Source organism: Gobius niger (assembly GCF_951799975.1).
Source record: "Gobius niger genome assembly, chromosome: 14".
Taxonomy (NCBI): domain Eukaryota; kingdom Metazoa; phylum Chordata; class Actinopteri; order Gobiiformes; family Gobiidae; genus Gobius; species Gobius niger.
In genome coordinates, this window is record NC_136865.1 from 16,245,422 (window position 1) to 16,271,876 (window position 26,455).

The 26,455-nt window shown below is 42.7% G+C and overlaps 2 protein-coding genes across 5 annotated transcripts; both read left to right on the plus strand.

Annotated features, from left to right (window-relative positions):
- Positions 1-11,837, plus strand: LOC306973464 (uncharacterized protein; the record flags this gene model as incomplete). The annotated part of the gene is made up of 14 exons (XM_079570388.1): positions 1-308; positions 466-534; positions 2,699-2,723; positions 6,245-6,331; positions 6,429-6,571; positions 6,633-6,752; positions 6,835-6,883; positions 6,958-7,729; positions 7,871-7,961; positions 8,070-8,150; positions 8,236-8,337; positions 8,421-8,661; positions 8,802-8,984; positions 11,800-11,837. The coding sequence occupies exons 1-14, from the start codon at positions 249-251 to the stop codon at positions 11,835-11,837; spliced, it is 2,061 nt and encodes a 686-aa protein (XP_079426514.1). The 5' UTR covers positions 1-248.
- nfyc (nuclear transcription factor Y, gamma) lies at positions 9,365-26,417 on the plus strand. Of its 4 annotated transcripts, none has more exons than XM_079570287.1 (11): positions 9,365-9,486; positions 18,797-18,903; positions 18,986-19,057; positions 19,659-19,772; positions 21,322-21,417; positions 22,064-22,240; positions 24,454-24,522; positions 24,798-24,950; positions 25,141-25,245; positions 25,326-25,385; positions 25,475-26,417. In XM_079570287.1, exons 2-11 carry the CDS (start codon positions 18,808-18,810, stop codon positions 25,592-25,594), a joined length of 1,062 nt encoding a protein of 353 aa, XP_079426413.1. In that variant the 5' UTR covers positions 9,365-9,486; positions 18,797-18,807; the 3' UTR covers positions 25,595-26,417. The 4 variants fall into 4 exon arrangements, with proteins under 4 accessions (XP_079426413.1, XP_079426416.1, XP_079426414.1 ...); XM_079570288.1 differs by lacking the exon at positions 9,365-9,486 and adding an exon at positions 12,011-12,575; XM_079570289.1 differs by lacking the exon at positions 9,365-9,486 and adding an exon at positions 12,777-12,795.
- Positions 26,418-26,455: the final 38 nt, after the last annotated feature.

Consider the following 26,455-nt stretch of genomic DNA (forward strand, 5'->3'; position numbering starts at 1 on the left):
GTTGGTTTTGCTTAGTTTTTGATATTGACCAAAAAAAGAAGGAACAAGTGTTAGAACAGACATTTACAATTTCTTTTCGAGTTGACTGAATTCGTGTAGTAGCTTAGATTGTCCCATAAACATCTTGATTTGTCACAACAAGCGGTTTTTCCGCGTGTTAGGCTATCGTTAGCTATCGTTAGCTAGTAGTTAGCTTTCTCAACTGAAGGTTTGTGTTTTTGGACGCTGTGCAAACATCATCGTTGAAAATGGACGGCTTCGAAACACCATATGAAGATTGCGTTGAGATCGACTTTATCAACTGCGAGGTACGCGATGTATTCCTAGTTTATGTACTATTGTTTGCCTAGGCCTTGGTTCGAGCCATGCCCCTTGTTTTAAAGCGACATAGATGCACGCGACTCGCCAATCCAAACCTTTTAATGGTTGTTTCAGTTGAAAAGTGTTTGTATGTTTGTTTTGCAGGTTTGCAACAAGTCCATCAGAGGGGAAACGTTGTACAAATTACACGTGACGTCTCCAGGACATTTAAAGGTACTGTGATCCCTTTCATGATGATTTTATGTAAACGGGTCATAATGGTCTAAAACGAACAGAAATATATCTTAAGATTTTATTGACCCATGAACGTGGACAATGGAGCAGAAATTAAAATCCCCATTCAAATTTCCCATTGACTTTTAGAAAGAAATATGCCTCCTCTTCTCATCTTAGTTTACAATGTTTAAAATATTGTGATATTGTGTGTGATTTATTGTCACGAGTTATCACATAGCTCATTATCTTCATCATTCCTCTAAAGTATAATGATGCTTTTATTATATATCTTAAAAATGCATGGAGGACTGTACTTGCAGAACCCAGAGTGGGTTCTGGAACAGACTGGATTGTTCACTTCTTGAGTTCCATTTAGTTCTTCTTGTGCTTGAGACATCGAGTCATGCACATGCATCGTCAAATCCCACATTTTCTGGTTATCAGTTGCGGTGACTGAACTTTTTTGTGCCATTCTTTTATATGGGCTACTTCTTGACTTGTCTTAAATCCTGCCCATACAGAACTTTGACTTTGGATTATCCAAATCATACCCAACGACGTATGGGTAGAAATCAAGACATCAATCGAATATTTGGCGAAATGATTGAACTCCTTCCATTTATACTTTTGCAAAATGCAGTGGACTTGAGCACACATCAGCAAAACCAGCCAAATCTGCCCAGCGCCGCTCTGCTTGGCTCAACCTCTGTTGCTTTTCTACTACAGAAAATGGGACGGGTTCCTCATGCTTTTATTCCAGACCCGCTCCAGGCATGCAACAACCACTACTGCACTACAACTAATTATGAGTTGAACAAAGCTGTGCACAAATACTGCATTTTACGTAGTTCATGAAGTTATTCAGCAGTGTCAAGCCAATCACAAGAGAAAAGCAGCTCAAAGCAAATATGAAGGTAAGATAATAGGGTCAAATGCGAACAGTCGGCTGTTTGTGAAAATCACCTCTTACAGTGGCGTTATGTTAAATCTTGAATTGTGAAACTATGCCTGTTTCAGAGAGCGGTCCTCTCTTGACAGCCTGTTGATGTCATCTTTAGTACCTGCCTGCTTGCTTTGATGTGCTAGTACCTAGTGGAAATGCTTGAAAGTCAGGGTGAAAGCTTGCAGAGTAGAGAGTTAGAGCCGAACCATGGCAAGGCAAGGCAACTTTATTTATACCGCGCATTTCGTACACAAGGCAACTCAATGCGCCTATGCTGACAAGTGACTGTGGAAATGTATTTTTGGACAGCTGGGGAGCTTGTGTGAGCGTGCATACAGAAGTTTCTGTTGTATTCCTTACTGACCACCTTCAGGTCACATTGTGTATTTAATAATAAGATGAACATAGAAATGAGTTTGGTTTCTCTACCAAATTAAGTGGTCACCTTTTTATGTTTTGCAAATGTTTTACACTATTCATCTTTCGCCTTTTGAGCAATCTTATCTGATTGCAGCAGATATCTGAAAAATAGGGTATTATCCATCATCGAGGGGAAAACGGTGCAAGTTCAAGTAAATCTTTGTTCTTTGACTGTTTTCGGTGGTGTATGTAATTTCAAACTGTTACGAAAACAGTGATTTGCCATCTTATTCATCATCTTACTCTATTCTTGCTTTGACTTCGTCTGTGTTTGATGGTAAGAGCTGTCTGCTTGTGGTAACTGCTTATGCAAACCTTCTGCTTTCAGACTTTGAAAAAGGAAAAGAATTGTCTCATCTTGAGACTCTTCTAGTAACAGCGTTTACTCGGTGTGTCCTTTGACTGAAGCGCCAGTACGTTTTGTTGTCCGTTTTTCTCTCTCTATTGTCATTGTTTCAGTCTGCTTGAGCCCTGTGTTCAAGCTTTGAAATCTCCAAATGGCAAATTTATTTTGGAATCTGGGCAAGTTTTGTTGTTGCTCACGTCTGTGGCATTCATGACTTTGAATTAAAATAGATTTTTAGGTGCCTCTATCATTTGTCATTATAACTGCAAATAAGCTAAATTTTCCCTTATTTTTTATCCCAAAAGATTAATTTTGAGTACTTCCAGATAAAAAGATCCAACAATTGTTGTACTTTACACTTCCAAAACAGAGTTTAAAATTTAACTGTTCTTTGAAATCAACATAGTGCTCAATGTTTTAATTTTTTACGATTCTTCTTTTATTCCTGGCAGAATGAGGAGGCCTTGATTGCTGAGGGTAAGTCATTTTAACATCTGGTAAGATATGTCTTCCTTTTGGGTTTGTCTACCTTGATTTTGGACGTGTGGGTAAAACTTGAAATGGTTATGAACTCATCCATGACCCTAACATGAATTGCACAAAATAACTAGTTGATGAAGCGAGATTTGGCAGACGGTGTCGAGGCCAAAACTCAAAACGGATCATTATATGCGCTGGGACTTAACCACGACCCACTCAAAACATTCTTGAGGACGTGTGACAGGCAAATGCCACTGGTTGATGGTACAAGGTGTGAAGCAAAAGCTACACAAGGCTGCACTAGGGGCCGGAGCAGCTTAAAAACTGACTTGGAGGCTCTACAGACAACAGAAACCCCTCATAGTCATTAAGGATTAATGTAACCGTTTTACTGCCTTCAAGTAGTCCTTAGAACGGGTTAAGAAATTTGGAGATATAGCAGATATTAATACATCTACAGTAGATCATCTGTTTTACAGGTTTTGTTTTTACTTTCAGGTGATAGATATTTACAATATCATGTTGGCATAACATATTCAACATTGATATTATGAAATCAAAACAACAGTGGTGGGGGGGCCCACAAGTGCTGTTGTGCACAAATTATTTTCCTGTTGAATTTTCAACATGACTTGGCGTTTTCATGCGCTGCAGTTACAGAATCTGAGTTCATGGGACTCCAGCCTCTAAAGTTTGCAGTGGATGGTGTATGAACAGGATCTTGGATTCGCTCTGCACCAATGTGTGATGCCACATTAATATGCGGACCGCCAGTTTCAATGGACTACAGCAAAATCTCACTTGTAGTGCAAAGGAAGCCAGAGATTGGACTTTTCACAACCGAAGAGTTATAATTGAACGTGAAAAGCTGCATTTAATGTCCAGACTTTTACAGATAGCGGAGGCAAAGGGTTCTGCTTCCTTTTCTACAACTATTTAATTGTTGTTGTGCAAAGGAAAGTGAAGCTTCAAGCAGAAAGAAAAGATTAGAGAAATTATCTCGAGTTAGCATGGTGTTGTGGTCATATTGAGTAACCTATGGTTACATGCAGTTGTAGTACCTACTCTGAAGCAGGACTCTTCAAACTTGCCCTAGTCCCCAGTTGCCCCTTTTCAACCATGTGACAAAACACAACTGGTGCTAATGATCTTTACAGCAAAAGGTCCTTAAAATGTAAAAGGGCCCTTTTTAACTGCTGAAGCAGAGTGTGACTCTTGGAAAACTACAACACTCTACATGAGCTTTGGTTCTGAAGAACTTCTAGACACTCCTGCATCTATAAGAAAGAGGGCTTCAGTAATGCAGTGGTTAAGGATTGGGATTTGGAAGATCGTCAATTCAATCCTCATTTGATGCACACTGGGTAAGATGTTTAACCCCTGTTTGTCTCCTCCAGTCACATTAATGTGACGTTAAAGGCTTGGAAAATCACTTAAATGGTTGTGGCGACCCATGACCAAATGGAGAAAATCAAACCTCGAGATGGCTACCTCATTTCTTGACGTCTCCCAAAGTGCCACCTTCCTCCTCATAGGAAATGAACCTTTAATCAGTGACCAGTTGTAAAACCCACAAGTTCCTCATAAGACCACAGACGCAAACAATTCCTCTACCTTTTGTTCACTTGGATTTTCTGTCTGCCTGGTTTTGAACACCTCTCATCAACGTTGAACGTGCAGGACATCACTTTACTTCAAAGTCACCAACCAAACACCACCTACGTACCAGTCAGATTCTTTGCCTGTCTTTCCATCTTTAAACGATACACCAAGCACCGCAGATCCTTCTCTTCGAGACCAAGCCTTTTCATTGGAGAATAAGATGGATTATATTTGTCTGCTACACTTTCAAGAAGATGGTGAATATCAAAACACAAAAGTCTGTCACAGAGTCCTGGCTCAACTGCTAAGGCGGAGTTTCACAGGTGACCCTCAGGTGAAGAATGGCGTCAAAACCAGGGCAGAAGGAGGAAGACAAAGATGAAGGAGCGAGAGGACGCGCCACGAAGAGAGCTGTGCTGGAGGAGGAGGAAGGAGAAGGTGGAAGAGGAGCTTTACCTGGCTGTACCTCCAAAAGCATGCTAGTCGGGTTGGCCCACAATGGTGGCCCGCTACATCTGATCTAAGCAATTTCGTTGTACAATGTATAATGACAAATAAAGCATTTTTCTTAAAGGGACTATACGGAGTTTACAAATGTTAAAATTAAGTATTTTCCTCTCCCTACATGTTCCAGCCATGTCCTAATGTGTAGAATGAGCACAGACCTATTCATCACATGTAAAAAGGTGTTAATTCGGTCCAAAGTGCCGTCATAATAATATAGAACTGCAGTTACGCGGAAGACCTGAGGTGGCAGTAGTGAGTATAGAAATGACAGACTTGCTTCTAGTCCCTTTTTTTAAAGTCAACCAAGTAAATTGGTTGACAATAGTTAGATGCTGTCATGGTCACAGGATGCAGGATCATGAAAAGCACTGTTCTACAATTGAATGCAGACACTGGAATAGGGAGAATCAAACAAAACAAAAGAAATCATGGACTCCAGAACATTTTTGTCAAGTTATTTTTTTTAATACCAACCACCTATACTTTAAATGATGTCATCGCTCCACTTCCGGATCCAACGGCGCTTAAGCCATATTCACTTTAATGGGATTTAGCTGATTTTAACCTGCTGTAGAGCCTGCAGCCTACATGGTTCTTTTTAAACATCTGATCGCAAAGAAATATCACATTTACTCTGGATTATCTTTAGTATTGCTTTTCTGACATTAATTATCCAAAAAATGTGTCCATACATACAGTAATGAAGAATTATTTTAAATATAAAAATATATCTTCATTTTTCCAGGTGAAATTGTGAGATGTATTTTTCTATTAAGATGTAAAGCACTTTTTGGCCTTTTATCTTTTGTTATTTCAGCAGGAGATTCAGATAAACCTTTGCTGTGTTTATGTAACTCTCTCTCTTATGGAACATTTTTGACCCGGAAGTAGCTTATTGTGTGTGTCACACTTAACAAACGTATTACATGCATTTCTGCAGAATATGCGTTGAAAAAAGAAAGGGATTTACATATCCTGTTAACCACTGTGAGTTGAACACTTGCTGCATATACTGAGTAGATTCTACACTTGTGTCTGTGTATGGACGTTAAGGTTTTTTCATTTGAGCTACACACCACAGTAACCTGGAGTTCACAGTATTATTTCCTAATTGGTTTTACACAAATACAATTTAACATAAAAAAAAAAAAAAATCTTATTCTCCACAGCTGCATAATTTTACTGTGTTTGATACTGGAAGGAATGCATAGCTAAAGCTTGTTCTCATATGAACTAAATGTATTGGGCCTTTACCTGTAGCAAACATGCAAATACAGAGGTGTGCTTTTTAAAATTGTGTAAACGTTCGCTTTGTTAAGCGAATGCTCAGTTTACTAAAAAGCGTTTTTGAAACAAACGTTATGTAATTGTTTTTATGTGTTTCTAATTGTGTGTTTTTTGACAAACAGGAAAGATTCTCAGACAACAAATTCTGCCTGTCTTTGAGGACATCACTCAGTATCTGGGTTACTTAAACCTTGACGAACCTATTATTGGTTAGTATTTTTTTCCCTTTATCTTGAACAATGGATGCATAAAATGGTTACACATTGTATGAAAATGTATAAAATGTCCTTTTCTCTGTTTCTAAAGGTTTAGACTCCTTGGTCGAAGTACCTGGTGATGTTGGTGAGCAGTCGGGTATTAAATACAACTGCACCCTCTGTAAGGTGTATGCATATATCACTGAAGCAGTCCAGCATGTGATTGGACGTAAACACAGACAAAAATACCTGGTAAATTATTCAATATTGGTCAGTGTTGCTGCGTTGCACAGCCTAATTTATGTTATTGTAGGAGAAAAATCGGCCTGATTTGGTCAACTGGGACACCCAACGACCCCTAACGATAGCAGGGAAAATTATACGAGCCAAAGCAGAGATTGCAGAAAGACAGGATGGACAAGGAAAGCCAAAGGTTGAACAAGCTCTTATGACAAGAATAATAAGTATTTAAGTTGTATGTATGTTGTTTGTAAATATTCTAATTTCACTTTCAGCCAATGCCTGACAAGACAAAAAGACGACCCTCAAGATTTTCCACTGAAGGTTTTTTATTGCCTATATTTAATTGCAAATACATTTATACTAAAACCGTGTTAATTAATGTACTTTGTCTCTAGGTGGACCAAAAAATGGCCAGGGTTCTAGTTATACAAAAGAAATGGGACCAACCATGTTCAAATTTGGGAGCTATTCCAAAGACCCTGGTAGGCAGGTGTCTGATGACTACATGCAGGAAAGATATGACGATACCTTTTCCAGCAGAGAACTCGTTGGTGACAGTGAAATATATACCGGGCATTATAAATCAGACAGAGATAGTTTGGGCTACCCAGGGGTCAGAGATTATCAGCGTGAGGAAAGTGGAATCTTCTCTGATGTTCTTGCCCCTCAAGATCAAGATAGGAGGCAATATGGTCGCAGTCAAAGAGAAGAGCCTTTAACTGATGTATTTAGAAAGCCGCCTTCTCAAAAAGATGTGCTGAAGGAGTTTTATACAGAGGAACTCCGACGTGAGCAACTGGTCAAATCTCAGAAGTGGCCTACTGACATCGAGTCTCATCACCATGAGCATACAAGGAGACCATTGGCCAACCAGAGCAGCTATTCAACCTCTATAGATGGCAAAAGCTCACATGAAATTTACAATTTAATTAAAGACTACAGATATGATGCGTTAGGGGAGCGTCCGCATGAGGCACTGTCCAATCCTGGACCAAACAGAGGAAGCCCCTCGAGGTCAGGGGACTTCAGCAGAAAAATGTCCAACATCCCAGATCCATTTATGCGCTTCCTCAAGGGAGAGCCCTGTCATGAAGAGGCTAAGGGAAGAAAAAGAAAGAGTCGCTTTTCCGATGCCACTGCAGAAGAGGTTCAAACAGCACATGAGATGTGAGTGGCGTCTTTTAACTTTTTTTTTTTTTTTTTAACCAACTCACTCACTGTCAATACCGATCTATATCAGATATATTTAGATCTACATATCTGCATTGATAGAAGGATAAAGATGTCTTGATTCATTTTACTTTTAAGGCTTAGTGACAATTATGGACCACCAGACCCCAAGTTTTCACGGAGACCGGAAAGACGAGAACTGAAAACACAACAGATGGACCCTCCTAAAGTAAGATATTCTTATAACTACTATAGTGACTTTACTCTTGTTGTCTCAAAAGATTATCATGGCCTGATCCATTGCATTTAGTGAAACATTACAAATTATGTGCTTTAGGGCATTAAACAAACCGAAACCTACCATGAGGATGCCATGCCAGAATGCTCTGAAAGTACAGGGGATGTCTTCGAGATGCTGGTAACCTATTTTGAGATTAATAACCACATTGACAGTATAGATGTGTGTAATATATAGATTTTTATCCCTTTTTTTCCCCCATTAGAGAAACATTGAAATTGAGAATGAAGAGGAGGCCAACTTTCTTAAAGAACGACTTTGCAGTGTCTTGAGAGAATTTAAGGCCAGAAAGGCTGAGAAAGCAGCGGTATGTGTTTTGCATTAATATCATACAATATGGATTAAGTGTATTTAACTTAAAATAAAATACAGTGATTTGTTTTATTCTAGCAACAGGGGCCAAGTAGATTAGTTGAAGATTACAGTCACATGAGGCCAGGTATGACACATACACGGGACCGCTATGGCAGAACTCACAGAGAAAAACTGGATATCAGAAGAGCAGAGGCACCTTATGATGATGATCCTAATCAAGTGTCTTATGATGAACAAATGTTGGATGAAGATTTCCAAGAGCAAACACATCCTGTACTTCCTGAAGCCAGATATTCTGAAAGAAAGCCTTTTAAAGGTAAAATATAATTTGTGTTTGTGAAAAACATTGAAGTCGCACGTGGGATAATATTTGATTCATTTGAATAGTTTGCAACTTAATACATTTCACTTCATGGCCATTTGTTTGCATATAATAAGTTTTGTCTTTGATTTCAGATACAAAGAGATGGCCCAATAACCAACCACAACATGCCCCTGGCTATGACATGCCAGACCCTGGCTATGACATGCCAGAACCTTTTCCTGAAACGTTCCAAGAGCCGTTGCGGCCTCGAGATTACCAGCCTGCTGATAAATACCCTGATTACCAGTCATCCACATCGCTTCTCCCCATGGAACGTGGGCCAAGGATGAATAGGCCCCCTCAGTATTCAAGAAACTTGGATAAAATCACCTCTACTCTCCTTGAACTTGTTAAAAGACAATAGTTATGCAGATGTTCAGTGTAGTCCTGTTGTGTTGTGCTGTAACAATATTTTGCATTTTATGACAAATTATACAATCTACAGTTCACAATGACATTGTTTAAATCCTTACAGTTGTTGCAGACACATTTATTAGAAATAAAGTTAATTTGGCATGCAAAATCATTGATTTTTTTTTTCAAATATTCCTTAAAACATTAACTCAACACAATATATTATTCATACTGAAGCCTTCCACAATTCCAATTATTTATTTTGCCACGAAAAATGATAAATACGAGCACCGCTGTTACGTCATTGCGTTCGCACGTACGGCTTCTTCCGGTTCGAGTTGCAGCCATCTTGATTTTCCCTTGCAAGCTAAATAAAATAAATAATACACCGAACTGGGCTTCACTTGGAACACCTTAAACAAAGTAAGTAATACATGAAATCCCGTGTATCTGTGAAATGTGTCTGTGGAATAAACTAGGTTAGGTGAAAGTTTATGCAATTACGCTGCTTCTTTTCATTTGGTGTTCTTGACCAATAGACGATTGTTTTGGAAGATGAACATAGGCGCCATTTCCCTCCCCGCTCTCAGCGGCGCTTATTGGTGGCCCGCAGAAGGGTTCATAGGCGTCCAGGAAACTACTACGGTATGTCGGCCATGTTGGGTCTACGTACAGTGAGTTTCGAACGGAGCTGCGGCTACTGCTGGGACCCAAATGGCGCTAGTTGCAGAACGAACTTAGCCCTTAAAACCTTGATTGGTGGAATCAAGTCCGAGGTTTGATTGGTCTGAAGGACAGATCCAAACGTTGTCTTTATTGGTTAGACGGCTTCTTCCTAGCTCCGGAAAGCTTTACAAACTTTCATTTGATTACGGGCGTGCTGTCCACTGGTGATCTTGTCACAGATACATATGAAGGCAGTGACCGTTGTGCTTCTCCGACCGACAGGCCAATATCACTTGTTAGCTCTAGTCAAGAGAGCTGTGCCTCAGCGACAAAAGGGGGACTATTGCACGTGCACCAGGGATAAACTGTCTTCTGCTCCAAATACACGAACCCGCTTGTCACCTCCAGTTGATATGATCTGTATGTCTTTGTTATAAATATAGTGGCTTTTCTATCAGGTAACGTTCAAGTGCAGAGTTGTACAAGGGTTGGTCCGATATTTCCCAAAACTACTCATGTTTAGAATGATTTGCGTCTCCCTTCGTTTCAAATTCAACCACAGCTTAAAAGTTGATGCCTATATGTATTTTTCCTCTCAGGTATTCTTTATTAAACCTAGATGTGACATGTTTCTGGTGTGTTGCGCCTCACTTAATCGTTCTCTTCATAAACCCTAAGCAAGATCTGTTTATCCAACTCGAGGTGGATGTGTGTTTATATCCAAACAGAGCACCTGATCTCGAGGGAAGGTCTTGTGCAGTGCATGGTGTCCTTGCCAGGTGTCAGCAAAGGCAACACCACCAGTAGTATAGTCACCATGCAGTTTAATTTTTGTGCCACACTACTCCAATCATTAAGGACAACTGTAAAACTGTTCTGGCCCCTGAGCTCCTCTCAAAATAGCAAAGGGAACACTGAGCATTGTCTCTCTTGAGTCTCCCTCTCATCCTGTAATGACTCTCCTCTCTGTCCTTCTCCATCCTTCCGGTTCCCCTCCCCCTCTTCGTATTTCATTGATGGGATATACTTCTATTGCTCTGCTTATAATAAACTTATTGTGGTGTTCACTGCTGCGAAATGTAGCGCTATGTTCTCTGTGACAAAACGCTACACTTGCACAAACATCACCCTCAAATCTCTGAGCTACTGTGATGTAGTTTCACTTCTTTATCATGTTCTTATGATTGTTACTTAACCGCATGTAAACACTGCAAACATGGGAAGCTTGTTTACGGTGTTCACATTAAACCAGGAGTAGGTTTAGGTTAACAATAAGGGCATTGTGTGACATTGCTGACGTTTTAATTGTGCAAGTTGCTGTGGGTGTCGTTTTTTACAGACAACACAACACCGTCTTTGTTTACAGACTTTTACCTTGTCTTTAAGTCTTGTTTTCTACACACAAGCAGTGAAACATGAAACACATCCCCCTCCATAGTCTTTAAATCAGCTGATCCTCATCATCTCGTGAGCCCTGGCCATGTTTTGTACTGTAATCAATCACATTACTTACAGCCATCTGCAGAACATGGACTAACATTCCCTTAAATTGTTGGTCACTTAGTCATTTGCATCTTTACAAGCAAAACAGATTATTACAGTTATTGCTTTAGTATTTGTGGTGTGGGCAACGATGAATGAGAATGAATGCAAGGACAATACCTATGCACGTATTGTATCAAACACGTATGAGACGGCGACTACGCTTTTGTACTTTAAATGCAACATGCGGCATCCACTCTGGCACGTCCCACAGCCAATGGTGTGCAGCGCCGAGCCCCTCATCACGGGGCTCTCCGCCTGTAGTGGCACAGAGGAGGCGGGCCTTTGGAAGACATTTAGTTTGACATTGTAAATAAGCAGAGCAGTTGGTAGACAGCAACCTGGGAACCTCTCTCATCTGTCCCGCAGCAGGAAGACACGAGCACCGCTGGAGGACAGACCATGTCGAGGCGAGCAGACGCACAAACTCTTTCACTCGAAGCGCTTTCTAAAACTTTATCTGCTCTTTCTCTCCACTTCTTCCTACTCCATGTTCCTCTTTTCTTTTCTCTGACCCCTATCTTGTAGCTCAAGGTAACTTAGAGCAGGAAGTTGGCTGTCAGTAAAAGGGGGTTGGACAGCCACAAGGGGAGGATCCTAAGGCGGCTATTGATCTAATTGACGCGTGCGTAAACCAATGGCGAACGGGAGGCTCGCGCCTCCATTGGACGGAAGTGTTGAGTGAGGCAGGGGGCAGCTTTAAGGCGGGGTTTGAGTATCGTGTAGCATGCTAGATTGATTACTGTTGAATGTTAAAGGGGAAGGAGGCTGTGCTAAATTTTGTCCGGGAGTCGGGAGTGCCGCTACATCGTTGCCTGGCGCGGTGTCGGCGTTTTTATCCTGCGTTTCTAATCCCTTTAGTTTGCTCTGACACAAGGGTTCGCTCAAAGACGGAGTAAAACGCCGCAGTAGAAGAGCGGGCAAAGCGCTGTAAAAGTTGCTCACAAACAATGACACGGAGAGGTCAGCTGTTTGAACGTCACTGGCTGAGAAACGCGAGAGTCCGGAGGGTTTTGATCAGGAGGAAGATGTTTGTGGGCACTGAAGAAGACTGGGCAGTGTGTGTGAAAGCAGAGAAAGCAGGGGGAGGGGGCTGCTTTTCACTTGTGTCCGAGTTGGGAGTTTTTTTTTTTTAAGCCGTCCAGTGGAGCCAGAGTGCCTTTTGTCTGTTGATAAGATCTGGGGACGGGAGAAATTGTCAAGAGTTTTTTTCCCCTCTCTACTCCTACTCTGCTGCTTGGCTCAAACACACAGAGATGCGCTGCGCTTCAACAGGGCAAACTGTTCACCATGAAGGACACGGGGTAAGTCCTGACTGACCGCACAGAAACGGGATCAGACTCACTCAAGTTAGTTACGCGTTGTCTATTATAGTTAAAGAGTGCTTGTTTGTGAAGCATGATAAATGGCTAACCTTGTCCGTGGGCTCTGCAGTGATGAGAGAGCGTCTGTCCTCTACAGCCGTCTCCAAACCCCCTCCCGCTCCTGATGTCCTGACGCTCTGTCTTTGGAGAGAGTGGAGAGGTGCGTTAACGTGCGTGTGTGCCCTTCACTTTCACTCATTGCTGGAAAGAAAAGCTTTGATTACAGACTTCGTACACGCATTTCTTTACAAGTTTAAGAGTTTACTCTTCTTCACTGATCATTTGTCTTGCTTGTTTAATTTCATGTTCGTCACTTTGTTATTGATGTCCTAGGACCTTGGTGCCTCAGTCATTTGAACCCTCTCGGTCACTGTCCTTCAGGCTGTGCTGCAGAGCGGAGCTCTGTGGGTGACATCCATATTGCATGGATGTTTTTTACTTTGGTTTATAGTTTGCGAAGTCAGGCGTCCTCAGGGAGGTGGTACAGCTGGTCACATTGACCCAAGGACCCTTTCCCTGCCCTGACAGGGACAGACACCCAGATGGGACAGACTGTCTGCTTGTCACCTCCAGGGGCTGTGGAGCCTAATGGTTTGATCTGATCTCTTCTGAAGGTATCTGCGTTGGGAGTACATTCTTTTCTTTCTCCTCTTGCGCTTCTTTCAAATTAGATTTGTTTGCCCTCCTGTGCACTCTAATTGAATGTTTCCATTGGTGCTTTTGACAAAACATTGTCCCAATGGGGAGTGAAACAGAGGGACTAAAAATAACTCTTATGTTGAAGCCCTTGCTGCCAAATCCCATGGTTGACAAATGCCTGCATACAATTTGGACACAATTTGTTCTCTACACTATTGTTTACTGAACCAGGAGAGAACAAAGTTACCAAAGGCGCTTGGACATGGCTAAGTCTTTGAGCTTATCGCTAAGGTGACCACTATCGCTGGCTGTGTGCTGAGGCTCTGTTGCCCTTGCCTCCTCCTCCCTCCTGCATTTGAACATGTGTACACTGTCACCAAAGGCGGTGTGGGCAGCCGGGGAGTCAGCTGTACTCATCGTGTTTTATGCAGGTAGCTTTAGCCCTGCCTACTTTGACGCCAGAGTAGAGGCCTAGCATTTGATGAAGGTCATGGGAATGTGAGATTGGCTTCTGCAGTCTCTCTCAGCGATGAGAGCAAAGCATATGAGGGGGAGACAAGTGGACCACAGGAAGTGAACTTCAAAAACAGCGGGCCTGTTTTTGTGACGTGGTTTTATGGGATCGTCATCGAAAGTCCACTGCCGCTGGGGTCACTTAAGTGCTGCAGTGAAAGTTGAAAACCCTGTCCTCCATCTCCTTTCCCCCCACCCCTCTCTGGTTTCCCTCTTGCCGCTGTGGAATGACCTTGGGAAATCAGTGACTTGTACTTCCTGGAGTTGGCTTGAAGTAGAACCAAGGGCAAAGTTTGCTCGGACGTTCCATCGGCTGCTATGGTCCACTGGACGTCATGTCAGTCATTATGGTTCCATCTGTGCTTTAAAACCAAATGTGAGGGAAATGTCCCGTCCACTCATGAACCAGTGGTTAATCTGTAATACCTGTCTGAGAACTTCTTGTTTTTTTTGTTTTGGGGCGGTAGATCATTTACTCTGTGCTGTGAGTGGTAGGTTTGTGTGTGTGTGAAATTTGTGATCGGGTTCACCAAGGTCATCAGTCATAGCAGAGTCCCTGTTGTGTGCAAATGTAACAAATCCAAATGGAAATTAGAATGATACCTCTAAAGTCACAAGGTCCATACCCAGAAACCGTACTGTAATACAACTGGCATGATGTGTTCACGTGCCCTAGTAGAGCTTCGTGCAAATAGTATCCGTTTTGTGTTGTCCTGATGCCATTATTTAATCACACACAGTGCCTTGATATAGAAAGCTTTTTTAGTTTCATCACATACTTGCAATATTTTCTCTTTTGTTGTCTAATAGTGTGGTGTAATTATTTACTCTATTGAAAATCAGCTGTTGCTTTTCTGGTGTTATGACTCTCATATGGAGCCTTGTCATGGTTGGCGATGAATCAGAGAAAGTATTAGTTGTTGGGTCAGTTTCACTAAAGTAACATTAACACATTACCAAGTGCTTAACATTATCCATCTCTAGACCTTTTTAAACATTTTTTTTACTTTGTGATACTGTGTCTTTTTTCAATGTCCCTCTGTGTGCAAAGCTATCAGTTGTATTTGGACTGGAATCGAAGGCTCATGTGAAGCGGTGTGATGTCAGAGTTGGAGAGCGGCGCCTCTGCTTCTGTGAGTGGCCACTTGACATGACGTCCTCCTAATCCAGTCAAAGAAAAAGGGGAGAGAGAGCGAGGGATGAGCCGACAGCACAGCGTTACAGACCGGAAACAACATTCGCGCTGATTCAGCTGACTGCAACATTGACTTCTTGTGAGAATTTGAATGTAAGAGTAAGTAAGTAAGTAAGTAAGACGGAGGGACAGGACGTGGAGAGTGGCACCAAGATCGAAAGTTAACGTGGCGGCGACAGGAAGAGGGCTGCGGCGGCTCTTGCGTTGGGACTGTTTTGACAGTGCACACAACACTCGAGCCCTCAAAGTCCCGTCCGCGCACACAAAGAGGAAACCCAACACCGGCATCACATTGTCTCCATGACCTGATGAAGGACGACGCAACTGCAGGGGAGAGGAGAGATGCGTCGCCACACAGTGTACTTTCAGCAGCAGACCGTGGCAATACGCACAGATATAATGTACTGAGAAGTGGAATATTAACATCATTATCCAGACTTTATGTTTCCCCCACACACAAGGCCTGGTTCATAGTGGATTGTGTTCACATTGTTTCATTGAAGAACCGGTTTAACTAACTTTAAAGGAACAGGCCACGGTTTTACATACTGAGATATGTTCTTACCTGAGCTTAGACGAGTTGATGTGTACCTGTCTGGTCTTTGTGCCTGCCCTCAGTCACGCAAAAGACCAAAGATGTTTATAGATGTGTATATATTTGGCCTCTCCCAGTGTATTCCCATAGCTCCAAACGGGGTGAAGTTAGACGCAACCAAGCTCTTCCACAGACACGCACAAAGACCAGTCAGGTACGTATCAACTTGTCTAAGCTCAGGTAAGAACATATCTCCGTATGTAAAAACGGTGGCCTATTCCTTTTGAAATTGAGGTGAACGTCAGATTTCTGTGGTAGAATTTGACTTTTAACCCTCGACAATGCAGGCGTTTTGGGATTTGTTTGTGGTTCATATTTCTGCATGGAAACAAAAAAGGTCTCTGTCAGCAAAAATGAACCAAGGTGAATTTTTAGTTTTCAGGGAAGCATTAAATAGTGGCGGCTTTATTCATCCACAAAGTCTTCCCATTGTCACCCCCCTCCCCTTCTCATGGGCTAAAAACAAGCTGCTGAATAAATCGATGTGACACATGTATAAGGGTTTTGCAGATTCAATATCCTCCAATATCCAATCGACTCTTTTGGACCAAACAGTTGCTGAAAGGAGCCAACTTTGCTTCAACACTTGCAACCAAAAGCGAAACTATTCCTCTTAACGCTTCTGTGAGTGTGACCTGTGAGATAAGTCATTTTCAACACATGGTTTCTTCTCTTGAGCCACTATAGGTCTTTGCTACCATCTAACTCGGACATTTGTGAGCTTTGATTCTCTCACCGCAGACCATAGACTGTCTGTTTATTTGACTGGGAACGGACCCAGACCATAGAAGGTATTGCACAAAATGGAGAGAACCACTTCATGAACTGCATTTTTCTGCCCGAGCGAGCCGAGGGTTAAACAGTGCAGTTTGGATGTTAACACCTGACTGTTTTTGAAGGAACCCGCTCGACTTATTTTGTTTTGAAGGTCCGCTGCCACAAGATGTGGGACAAAAGTCTTTCTTTTCCGTCACCACCTCTTTTGCTTTCATTTAAAACATCGACTTCATTTCACACTCTTGGCTGCTTCCTCTTGCTGCGGTTTGTGCGAGGCGCTGCACGTTTAGCCTGAAGGTCGAGGGGTCACAGTCTGAGAGGGGGGTTGGCGAGTTCATGTGATTAAATAACTGTGTTTGATGCTTCAAGTCGAAGCGAGTTTAGAGGGAGCAGAACCTGAGGTGTCTCTCATGTTTCACTTTTAAATCAATGAATCATTTGCTATTTTCCGTCCTCATCTGTCACCTCAGAGCGACAGAATAGTTTCCATGGTACTATGTGCTCATGGTTGAGTCAAAATGTAACATGCTGTCAGTAGGGTCGGCAAAGTGTATAATAGTTTTAAATATGCTGGTATGTTGATCTGGTGTTTGTGCTTTGATTTCTCACACTCAGGAAAACTGGAGCTGGTTTGTCACTTTTGTCCAGTTAAGCAGTTGTTCCCAACCTGTTTTGTAACATCCCCTGTGGTTTTAATTTCATTTAATCATGCCCCCAATTACCCCCAACTCAACTGTACTACCCAGTAATTGGAAAAACTGGTCAACGAAATTGCCTTCTAGTTGCCTATTTACAAATACCCCAGCAATTTTAGTAAATTGCCATACACATGTTTAATTGAAAAGCTTTCTACTTTGCCCCCACCCACACAAGTATCCCCTGAAACTCTGCTGTAGAGTAACGTATGCACCTAAAGTAAAACATTCAAAGGAAGACGCAGCGAAGGTCGGTCATAAGACTGGCATACCACAGGCCGACTGATAGATTTATATAACCCCTGCTGCCGCTCTGTCGCATTGATTTAGGCTCTGAAAACAAAATGACAGCGCAGGTCGAGCACGGCTTGTATCATTCAGTAACCCGCTCTTCGGCAATAGATGACACCCTCGCTGTCAAAAATCAGTCGAGTTAACCATGTCCTTTTGAACTTAGCGATTTAGCAAGAGTAGAATATTTTTACACATTGAGTTGTGGCCTGCATTTTGTACGAGTACGAGTGAATTAATTGTCAACACTTTCGATTGTTAATGGAACTACAGGTGTAGGAGAGACACAACCTTTATTTTGAGGGTGAGGGTTCAAGGAAAAAAAGCTTCAGAATCACTGCTGAAGATAGTGTTTTACCACAATTCAGTTTGGTATTTGAAAACTAGGATAACTTGGGGCATTGAGTCTAAGTTTTGTACTGGACAAAAAGCTCAGGCGCCTGCTGCGGGGCTCACTCAATAAACCAGGGCACAGGGAGGACTGAACCGCACCAGTGTGTTTGTGCTGTCATGTCTATGTCCTCTGCGCTGTCCTCACGTTCAGATTTTGACCCATTTAGCCCTGTCTGTCTCCTACCTCCGCAGTGCAGCCTGTGGCACTTCGTCTCCGCGCTACACTTTCACTAAACTGGACAAGGCGACACACACACACACACACACACCTACGTCTTCTTGCCCCAGCGAAATAACTCTCTGAATCGAAGACCCTTTTCTCCGCCTCGCCAAATGCTTCTGCGGAGTCAAAGTCGAGCGGCGCGATCCAGACTCCGTGAGCTCTGCGTGCTCAGACAGGCCGGCCAATATTCCCAGCAGATTCTTGACATACCATAGTAACCTGCTGAATCCTCTTTAAACCTCCCGTGGGCCTGTGGAGGAGCAGGTCCCCCAAATGTATACATAATTTGACAGCTGACATTTCCCTATGCCACCATTAGGGCGCTTCTCTGCTAAGTGGCCCCTGTAAAGTTAACTACAGCTTCTTGTACAAACCGATATGAACAGGTTCCCCTTGTCCCGAGCACGTGGGGTCAAAAGCGGGGCTAACCGCTACTGCAGCTGACTCGCACATGACCCTCCGCGTATTTGTAAAGCGACTCTGGCCATGATAGTCTGATAAGGCATTCCTGTATGCATTCAAGTGTAGGACTGGGAAATTCCTGCGTGGAATCTTGTGAATGTGCTTAAAACACATCCAAGTCTTGTGCCTGGTGTTTTATATTTGTGATTTATGTTTTAAAATGAAGATTCAGTTGACAGAGCAGGTTTTAAACGAGCAGTAACATTTGAGAGAAGACAAATCTAAACTGCAGATCTATAGCGAGAATCAGAAAGTTTTGTTCTATGTCAATGTTTGTGAATAGAAACCATTCAAAGTGCAATTTTGTAACCCCTACGCTTTGAGCTTGTTACTTTCTACAATCATGTGTAAGTATTTCTCTTCTTTTTGTGCTCGCAGCCAAATAGAGGATGTCTTCAGATGCGTTTGGAGGAAGCAGCGATGCCCAGCAGACCCTGCAGTCCTTTTGGCCCCGCGTGATGGACGAGATCAGGAACCTGACCATGGTACGAGGCTTCGCGCCGCAGAATAAATGAAAGCCCTTTTATTAGTGCGCATTGTCTCACCTTTGAAACTTTACTTTTGCAGAAGGATTTCCGGGTCCAGGAGTTGCCTCTGGCTCGAATCAAAAAAATTATGAAGCTGGATGAAGACGTTAAGGTAAGAGATAAGACGGATCTTTAACTGTAGCAGAAACTAGGTCGAATCTACGTAGATCAGCATGTGCACGGACTTGAACTTTTATCTTCAAATCTCTTATATAAAATGAGATCCACCGTAAAGCTGCTCCCTTAACGTTGTTTGCCTTTGTTTTAAATTGTAAAAAGTAAAAGATGTGAGTTTTTATTTTATTTAATAAGGGCTTATTTTGTATCATCACCTCCATCAAAGTGCTAGTATGAATTTAAATCTGTGAGTGTGTTTATTTAGATATATTTATGTATCATTTTTACATAATGGACCATGGTCTATACATAGTGACTTTCATATGTCGTGCTCGGAGCACTATCCCCTTAGTTAGTTAAGCAGCAGCTTAAGAGATCAGGAGATCACCTGCACAGGCCTCTTCTGTTCGCCCTGACGCAGCAGCTTTCACAAAGAGCGCAGCAATTACTTCTGCAGCAATGTTTCCTACAGTTCTTCTTTTAACTCTTTAAATTGTGTATGAAACACTTGTAGCAGTCTTTGGTGCATTGGACGATTGTTGAATAACTATATTCGACTGTGAATACTAATTGTGTTCTTCTCTCTTTGTGAGCAGATGATCAGTGCTGAAGCCCCAGTGCTGTTTGCCAAAGCTGCTCAGATATTCATCACAGAGCTGACCCTCAGAGCCTGGATCCACACAGAGGACAACAAGAGGCGGACACTACAGGTCGCCGTCACACACTGAGCAATACCTGCCCATGTATATTTGACCCTACGCCGTGTAACGAGTAGGATTATCTGGTTCACTCGGTAATCTAAAATGGGGCCGCCATAGAGTCCTGCATTTTGTTTTTGTTGACATGGGCTTCCTAAATAGAGGCCTCATACCAGCATCCCCTGGAGGACGCTCCCTCTGTTCCGTTTCTCTGTCCATTGACTTTGAAAGCAAATCTAGGCGGGCGCTCGTGACCCACTTTTCTGTCCAGTGGCACTTTTCCCCCTGCTGTCCGAATGTTGAATGAGAGGAAGAGGAAGTAGGCATTAGGCAACATGGGAATGCTGATGGGGAAAGTTAGCAAACATTGACTAGCCTCTCACCTGGAAGTCACAGAGTGGAAAACTTGTGGAGCAGAAAGCCTTTAAGTGCATTCACATTCCTCACCGAGATTAGCCGCCCCTCTGGGTTATACACGTGCACATACTGGATTTACAGTAATGTTTCATCTCAAATTCATTTCTATTTGATTGTATTAAATAGCTGTTGTTTGAATGGTTGCAACACTTCCCTCCACTTCCTTGTGTCAAATCAGATCTCGTGTTTGCACGGGGCATAGACAAACAGAGCGCGAGAGCCATTGTCAGGGGCACGCCAATCGCGATCGCCATGGTGACGCTCATCAATAGAACAAGTGTAGATGTGACCTGGTGTTACCAGATATTAATCAGGCTTCTATAAATAGGTTCAAGTGCAGGGAGGGCCACAATGGGGGGTCCTGACAGCCAATATCCTGTGGAAAATTCCTCACACAGCACAGCGCTGAGGATATAGAGGAGGGTATAGTCACATGCGCAGCAGGTTGAGGAACATTGCAAATTGTTTTTTTTTGTTTTTTTTAATATATATAAATATGCTGGTAATTTGCATAGTTGAAAACCTCAAAGTGCATATGACTGGTTAGTCCACCCAATTTACCAAAACAAAACACAATTATAGATGAATATTTGTTCTCTGGTTTTGCTTGTGTCATGTCATTATTAGATTTTTGGAACAGAGAAGAGTTTTCATAAGTTTTGCCACTTATTTTACTAATGTTTTCTTAAAGGGGCTAGATGCAAGTTAGCCATTTTATACTCACTACTGCCACCTCAGGTCATACGTGTAACTGCACCTTCTATATTGAGCTTGTGCATGATGGCACTTCGACCCGAATTAACACCTTTTTGAGTGACAGTGCAGGATTTTAGAGGCAGTTGTGCTGAACAGGTCTGAGCTCATTCTACACCTTAGGACATTGTTGGAACATGTAGGGGGAGGAAAATACTTAATTTTAACATTTTTAAACTCTGTTTAGTCCCTTTAATGTTCCAACATAAAAAAAAATCACCCCTTCAACGTATATATTTGTGTGTGTGTGACAAATGATAAACTAAACTAAAGTAAATAATAATTAGAAGAACATAAAAACCTGTCACATGCACTTTTATGTTATCCTACTACTTCTCATTGAGCTGTTTTCAGTCCTTGATTAATGTGCACCTTGTCTTTTACTTTACAGAGGAATGACATTGCCATGGCCATAACAAAGTTCGACCAGTTTGACTTTCTGATCGACATCGTGCCCCGGGACGACCTGAAACCCCCTAAACGACAGGTAGAGAGATGTACCTCTTTGAGAGCATTTTACCGGGGATCAGTTGATAATCTCAGGCGTTCGATAATCTCTGGACTTTGTGGATGATCGGCAATTTGGAGGGGCTGTAAACATCCTTGACTGGAAGCTTCGAGTTTGGACAGCCATAGCTTTCAGTCGGATGTTTGCAGCGTCTTATTGCCTCTTAGCAAACATGACCCAAACATTGTCACAACAACGATACGAAAATGATTGAGTTAAGACAAATGGAATCGTAGGGTCCGAGTTTATGTAGACGGATAAAAGGAGTGTTTGACTTAGACTGTCTCCAGGCATGTAAACATCCTACACTCTCAGCTGTGTTGTCATGGAGCTGGGAGAGGGGTGTTTACGCTTCTGGTGACGGACACGCGTCATCGAAGCTGCCTCATAAGTTATAAATATATCAGGAGTGTGTCTGTTCCATACATGTCTGATATTATAGGGCTCTATCACCTGTATGTTCTGGATATGTACAATAATGACTGTATGATTGCTCTATTTGGTCCAGATTGCATTACTCCTCTCCAACCAGGAGTTATTTTTAGGCCACCCTTACACTCACCAAAAGAATGGATGGCGATGTATCCGTCTGATAGGCCTTTTTCATTTTGTCTGTTTTCTACAGGACGATGTGCGCCAGTCGGTCGCTCCAGCCGAGCCGGTGCAGTATTATTTCACCTTGGCTCAGCAGCCCGGTGCAGTGCAGGTGCAAGGGGCGCAGCAGGCGCAGCAGCAGGGAGCACAGGGAGCCACCACCATTCAGCCGGGACAGATTATCATCGCACAGCCTCAACAAGGACAGGTATCTTAAAGCCGCCCTCAGCCACTCCATTTTACCGGACCGCAATGGTTGCATTCCCACATTCCCACCTTCAAACAGCAAGCTAACTTTGTGCTGCAGAAGCAGACCAGCGCTGCACCTCCCTCGCCTCACAGCGCACCCCAACACACGCCTCACCCTCACCTTACCCATCACCATGTCAACACTAACATGTGCAGGGATCGCAAATGTTTGAAGCAGCAAATGCAGCTACAGTTAGCGGCTAACACAGTCAGAGTTTTGCATTAGCAGCTAACACAATCCAAGTATAGCATTAGCGCCTAGCGCAGTCATAGTTTAGCATTAGCGGCTAACACAATCCGAGTATAGCTTTAGCGGCTAGCGCAGTCAGAGTTTAGCATTAGCGGCTAGCACAGTCAGAGTTTAGCATTAGCGGCTAACACAGTCAGAGTTTAGCATTAGCAGCTAACACAGAGTTCAGCATTAGCAGCTAACACAGAGTTCAGCATTAGCAGCTAACAGTCAGAGTTTAGCATTAGCGGCTAACACAGTCAAAGCTTAGCATTAGCGGCTAACACAGTCAGAGTTCAGCATTAGCGGCTAACATAGTCAGAGTTTAGCTTTAGCAGCTAACACAGTCAGAGTTCAGCATTAGCGGCTAACACAGTCAGAGTTTAGCTTTAGCAGCTAACACAGTCAGAGTTCAGCATTAGCGGCTAACACAGTCAGAGTTCAGCATTAGCGGCTAACACAGTCAGAGTTCAGCATTAGCGGCTAACACAGTCAGAGTTCAGCATTAGCGGCTAACACAGTCAGAGTTCAGCATTAGCGGCTAACACAGTCCGAGTTTAGCTTTAGCAGCTAACACAGTCAGAGTTTAGCTTTAGCAGCTAACACAGTCAGAGTTTAGCTTTAGCAGCTAACACAGAGTTTAGCATTAGCGGCTAACACAGTCAGAGTTTTGCATTATGATAGTTTACAAACGATTGTAAACTGACAAACATCCTCATGAAATGTCCAGAACAGGCACCGGAGGCTGCCAAAAAAAGAGGAAAATATTAAAACTTACATGAAAGTTTAAGTCTCAAATTGTTTAATCTTATTTATCCTGCTGATACATGTGTGTTGCTCACAAGATTAATGAGATTTCCGTATGTCATTGAATCTATAATCAGGGCAGTGTGGGGTGGGTGAGGGGGTAAAGCCAGGTGTGAGGGGAGGGGGAGCATAGCAGGGTTCACCACTCCTCAAATTCACAAAAACATAACTCAGGGCAGCTTTAACAGCCTCGGACAGTAACCGCAGTGCTCTTTGATATATTAATTGACACATGTTCGGCTCAAAAATAACGGAAGAACATTGATATACAAAATAACAGTGAGGGCTGCTCTCCCACCAGTAACAATATCAGTCCCTTCAAACACACCCACATTCACACCCTGCTGTAGAATCCATGCTCTGGGAGTGAGGTTCAAATGTGGAGCTCCGATCTTTACAGCTCTGGCAACATTTACGCTCTGAATTTGAATTTCTGTGAAGCCTATGGGCATATGTAGGTATGATGTGAAACAATGAGGTTCAGTTCTTGTGTACAGGCCCAAATGATCTTGCATCACGTGATAGTGATACAGCTATTGTATAGGGCCAATATGTAATTCCCTGTAATGATCTCGCCTCTTCTCGTTTTGCTTATTAGCGGTGCATCTGTTGTGTGTGGCCTATGCCCTGGTGCTCCATGCTGCTTCAGCAGACTGCCTTTAGCTGAGCTGTCATACTCACTTAGCCCAAGTCAGACTCTACAGCCCTGCTGCTGCTGCAGTCCCCGCTGTGAGCACTTAGAGGTCACACTTTGACACTCACCTCAACACTACACTATAGGCCATTGTGTAGGAAGCTCATTAACAGAGGCCAAGCCCTGGTCTGTTGTGTTGAATGAACAGCGACTCAAAATTTGAGGCTCTGTTTTTACTCAATGAACTTCAATGTTGTTTGATGTCCGTTTCATTTACATACATTTTGAGTGGTGTGCCCTCAAACCCTGTCTTTATTTACACCGTGCACAGGCTTCTAATCATATGCTGCTTACATCACTGTGTTTGCTAACGTCTTTTGCATATCCTCCATTTGTGCCTGCATCATGTGTTTAGCGCTTGCATTCACTGCTCTCTCATATGTGTCTTTTTGTCATTTTCTCATTTCAACACCTTCGCCTGGTTTTTACTTTGGGCCCTCAGATGCTGCAAGGTGCAACAATGCAGCAGTTACAGCAAGTGCAGGTGCAATCACAAGGCACACCGATCACGGTAAATTCTTCCACAACATGTTCATGCCGTTTATGCTTACGTCTGTCATTGATTCCTGCTGTGACTCACTCTGGGGCCTGTACACTGTTTTGAATGACCACGGTCGCGATCATGTGGCCTTTTTGGATAGTGTGACAGTCGGGAGAGAAGCGGCAGCCTGAAATCTGCCCCGTCACCTCCATCTTGCCAGCTCTTTAACAACAATGTACTGCCCAGTTTGAACTTTCCTGTTTCTGATCGCTCTTCTATGCTCTGTCACTTTGTCTTTTTTAAAGAGTGCTCCAGTAGCGATGCAAGTGGGTGAAGGCCAACAAGTACAAATTGTCCAAGCTGCACCTCAAGGTCAGGCACAGGCTCAAGCCCAGGGGCAGACCATGCAGGTCATGCAGCAGATCATCACAAACACGGGGGAGATCCAGCAAATCCCGGTATGATGTAGTCACATTCATTTCACTGAAGTTATTAGAGCGTGCATTACCATCGGCTCTCATTTACAGGTTGAATGTAGATTTCACAAACCTTCGTGTTCTTTTCGATGATAGCTAGAATGACCAGAAGGCTTTGGTGACCTTTGCATTGAGCTGGCGTTTGTCTCCCTCTTGTGTCTTTGGAACGTAGGTGCAGCTAAATGCAGGTCAGCTACAGTACATCCGTCTTGCCCAGCCTGTTTCTGGTGCTCAGGTGGTCCAAGGACAACTGCAGACCCTGACTAATACCCAACAGGTATAACCAAAGGCAAACCTAAAATAAGCTACGCATGATCTTGATGATTCTTTTGTGTTAAAAATATGTTTTCGTTTTAGATCACGCAGACAGAAGTCCAACAAGGCCAGCCGCAGTTTAACCAGTTTACTGATGGACAGGTATTCTTCATACAGTGGACTTTCTCTTAAGTTTATAATGAGTCAAGGGGGGCTTTTTTTCATGCTTTGTGTTGTCCCTTGTTTTACAGCAATTGTACCAGATTCAGCAGGTGACGATGCCCGCGGGTCAGGAGTTGACCCAGCCCATGTTCATTCAGTCGACCAGTCAGGCGGCTGACGCTCAGGTCACACAGGTCAGCACTGAATGAGCTGCGGTCGCTCTCACTCACAGCCAGTGCGAGAGGAAACTACAACATCTGACAACACTAGAGATCCCTTATTAACACTGCTTCAGAGGGGACTTTACATGAGCAGCTAAAGGGATCTTTGAATAATATTTGACCAACATCTGTATAAAAAGTACTTTCACATTCACCATGTTCCACGTGGTTGATTAGTTCGGTTTGTACTGTGCTCATCTCATGTCCACACTTCAGTTTTTAATAGAACAGGTTTGTACTGTCTGTATCTTTTCTGTATTTTGAATAATGTAATAGCTGAAGGTACTCATTTAGTCTTGAGTTTCCACCACAATTTTCTGTACAAAGGCTCATGTCGTTTGTCTGTCGTGTTAATAAGTCTTATACCTCCGACATCACATTAGTAGGAAATGAACCCAAGGGAAGCATTCTCCTTGTGACATTTTGGTCGGCATGTTCTTTAGAGGCTTTTTGTGGGCTTTTAACACCAGGTATCTCTCATCTTGTCTGTTTTCTTCAGCCTGTCCTGTTTAGAGCTGGGGTGTCCTCTTAGCCTCTCTCTGCAGCTCACACCACTCATATTTACAGGTTAAGCGTTTTGCAGTTTAACTCTCATGACTTAGTCCGAGGCAAAAAAATAAAATCCGACCTTTTCTATACAGACTTTCTTTAGGTTTCTCCTTCGCCCCACATTTTTGTACAATACCGATTTGTGTTTCAATTGTGAATTATGCATGTAATTCAAATGGCCAGGATGACATGCAGTAGATGGGTACATTTTTATTTTGATGTTCCCTTTTGTAAACAATTTTTGTGAAGAAAAAAATAAACACAAATATGACTTGTTAAAGTGTCTCATGATGTTTATTG